Here is a 3,215-nt window from a genome sequence, read left to right as displayed (position 1 = left end):
CTTAGAACACCCTTGAAGCAGTTTCTAGAAAAGCTAGAATCCCAAATCAACAAACTCCAACAGATTCGACCGACACACACACATACACACACACACACACGCGCGCGCGCGCGCACGCAAAATTACGTAATTTCATAGAAGCACCAAACAGTCGTCAACAGTCCCTCCCAAGTACAGCAATCAAAGTGACAAATCACGTCCAACTATTCATTCTAATAATCCCCTAATTCGAATTAATCGCTATTTATTTGTCAATGCGATTATCATACAACAACATGTCAAATGTCACCTGGCAGCCTTTCAATATTATTTGCCATGGGTACTGTTCTATAGGACGTGTTCTATAGGACGTATAGGATTTACTTCGATGTTTAATGAATTGGCAATTCATTGTGCAAGTAGTCTAGTTGGCCAGTGGCGTGTAATTAACGGTTATTGTAATAGCGAGTAGAGTATGAACGATAGAGAATGATCGTTGATTAAACATTTAATATGGTCGTGCGAACTAATTCCAGCGAACTTTCCATAAGCTTGTTTCTATGTTGGATCTGATAGCTGAGCATATGAACAACAAGTTCACATGACGAAATGGTTAACTCTAGTTAAATAAGTTTTTTTTTAATCCTTGTATCAAAGTATTCAATTGATGCTCACCTTAGACAATTTCATCAATTTTTTCTACCACTCCATATGTATATTCTGCGTGAAGTAGCTGATGAAGCAGCACACGTGAGTTGAAAAAAGATTATTATTTAGTCAATACTTGAGAAGTTTCTACGAGATTACGTATTAATTCTAGTAGCTGTAAGATACTTGTAGAACATCTGAGTAGCTTTATTGGCCTACAAATCTTCATGGAAGGCTGATAGCTTCAATAGTCCTAATAGTTTCGGCGGTTGTTCAAGTTGCAGTCTGCGATAATTCGAATGGTCCCCATTATTCATTGTGAAAGCTTAATGCTTTTAGTAGATGGACAGTAAATCCTCTTACTGCCACGAAACTAATTGTGTGTATCCATATAATTCCTAATAATAATTATTTATAATAATAGTAATTATTCACAACAATACGTAATAACAATTATCTTTAAAATGACTATCCATACTAATTGTCGTTCCTAGAATAAGTATCCATTATTCATAGAATGATTTTCTATTATATTATAGTAATTATCTATGGCACTACACGCTTACTATCTTGGCCACCAAAAGTCAGCGAGTTCGTTCAATCCTCTAGATCCACTGATCATGTTGAAAAAACTTGCGGACATTGGTCGAAGGAGCGTCACAGTTGGCTTCAAACGAATCCGTGATCAGCAGAAAGCTTTCAGCAGACTCGTCGAATAGGTTAGCCGATGTGTCTGCAATGAAGTTACGGCTTGGTATCGATCTATTATACGGTCAGTCATCAACCTGCTAGCAGTAATGTGTGCGTTCCAGGGACCGACCTTTTGGTCGACCGCGCCATACCTCGAGTTAGAAATTATACTACAAGGTGTTCGTCGGGTATGAGGGCCGATAGCATCGCCGCTGCGGTGGATCGCCAGTTGGAGGTATATCCCCTTGTGGCGTTCGCAATGTGAATATCGTCTCTTCTCCCCTGAGTTTACCCGTCACCGTTTTGTAGACAATGCCCCAAAGCTTTTTGTTTCCTTTTTCGGTTACGATTTCCCGCCATCTCTGGATCTTCGCCTTCGTCGCCATTTTCGTGCATTCCTACCTGATTTGCCGGTACAGCAGCTTTTCTTGTTCCCTCGTTGCAGGGCCCTTAGCCCTCTGGTACTTCCTCCTTCTTGCCCGGTAGGTGTCTCTATTTTCTCGTGTGACCTCCTCCATCCACCATGATACGGATCTATTGTGCCATTTCTTCTTCGGAATGGCCGCGTCGCAGGCTCTTAACATGATTTCTTCGTGCCGTGCACACAGATTTCATAGTTCACGCGGCAGTACTTTGCCATGTGTTCGTACCCTTGATATTTGTAACAGCGACTAATTGCTATATATTCCTGGATTTTGCATGCATTTTAAGAAATGAATAATTTACCTGTCAACAATTTTTCACTTACCTGGGGGTGTATCTCAATTACCCAGTTGGTTTCCTCGTTGTGCTTGCGCCCTATCCCGAAGCAGAACTTCACTTTTGCCGCGTCTTCTTTTTTCAACCTGTCCTGGTTCTGCTTCATGATACAGGCTAGTATCTCCTTCTCCGTCATGTCCCTTGGGATGTTAAATATTATCATCCGGAGCATGCGCTTGTGTGGGATGTTGTCCCAGCTTCTCATTTTCTGTAAACACTTTAAACTCTTCCGGCTTCGTCGTTTCTACCATTAGACCGTTGCTGTTGATTTTTCTAACGGCTCGAGTTACGAGTTTACAAGTGTAAACACCGCATCCCGTGCTTTTTCACTCGTTTTTATCTCCCCATCCTCTGCTTCAGGCCAGATTATAACCACGTCTTTCGGTAGTTTTACCGCCGTCTGAGCGACCTTGCAAGTCAACAACTGTCTCACGTCGTTTGCTGGCTTGCAGCGACTTGCTCACTGCGCACAGTATATCGCGCACCCTTGATTCTTTGTTTCGTCTGAGCCATGCTCTAACTTTTCTGTGAGAAAGCCGTTATAAAGCAGAAGCTCTCCCAGCAGATTTCGCATGTCCTTGAAGTGTCTCATGATCGTTGTCGTTTGCTCTTTGTTAACTTTCTTGTTTGGGTCCATGCAGAACGCCAGTACGCTCTTCTCTATTTCGCTAGCCTGTTCCCTTATTTCGAGAATTGGCCGCTCTTCTTCCTTTTCCTCGTTTTTCTCCCCGTTAGCTCGCTTCTTGCTTGTCACCCGGCCTAACACTGGGCTTGCAACTGTCGCGTCTGTTACTGTTTCAGGTTTCTGCGCTTTGATTGGTTGCATTACCATCTTGGCCTTCATGGCTCTATAAGTATAGTCAATTGGGAAACAGTTGCCTTCCGCTAAGTCCAGCGGTGTACTGATTTGCACTCTTACGCACTATGTCCAGCGGTGTATCGTTTTCCAAGCGTGCGCGATTAAATTCAGCGGCGTATCGATTTTCAAGCATGCACGACCAAGTTCAGCGGTGTATTGATTTTCAAGCACACGTGACTAGGTTCAGAAGTGTATTGTTCTTGACATTCGCCCCTGAACTTCGACTCTTTCGAATGTCTCGCTATTTTTACAGACATGCACTTACCGATCCCAACGGATT

The 3,215-nt window shown here is 42.8% G+C and overlaps 1 protein-coding gene across 4 annotated transcripts; it reads right to left on the bottom strand.

The window, feature by feature from the left end:
- Nucleotides 1-738: 738 nt before the first annotated feature.
- LOC105681173 lies at nucleotides 739-2,305 on the bottom strand. Of its 4 annotated transcripts, none has more exons than XR_004462283.1 (3): nucleotides 2,066-2,305; nucleotides 1,194-1,913; nucleotides 739-1,117 (listed from the first exon to the last, which is right to left on the bottom strand). XR_004462283.1 is itself a non-coding variant. In XM_033322394.1 (2 exons), exons 1-2 carry the CDS (start codon nucleotides 2,279-2,281, stop codon nucleotides 1,716-1,718), a joined length of 414 nt encoding a protein of 137 aa, XP_033178285.1. In that variant the 5' UTR covers nucleotides 2,282-2,305; the 3' UTR covers nucleotides 739-1,715. The 4 variants fall into 4 exon arrangements, 1 of the variants encoding a protein (XP_033178285.1); XR_004462284.1 differs by having other exon boundaries at nucleotides 739-1,025; XR_004462285.1 differs by having other exon boundaries at nucleotides 739-1,360; nucleotides 1,470-1,913.
- Between the last annotated feature and the right edge of the window lie 910 nt (nucleotides 2,306-3,215).

This window comes from Bombus impatiens, unplaced genomic scaffold, assembly GCF_000188095.3.
Source record: "Bombus impatiens unplaced genomic scaffold, BIMP_2.2 scf_0637, whole genome shotgun sequence".
Taxonomy (NCBI): Eukaryota; Metazoa; Arthropoda; class Insecta; order Hymenoptera; family Apidae; genus Bombus; species Bombus impatiens.
This window is presented reverse-complemented; position numbering and strand designations above follow the sequence as displayed.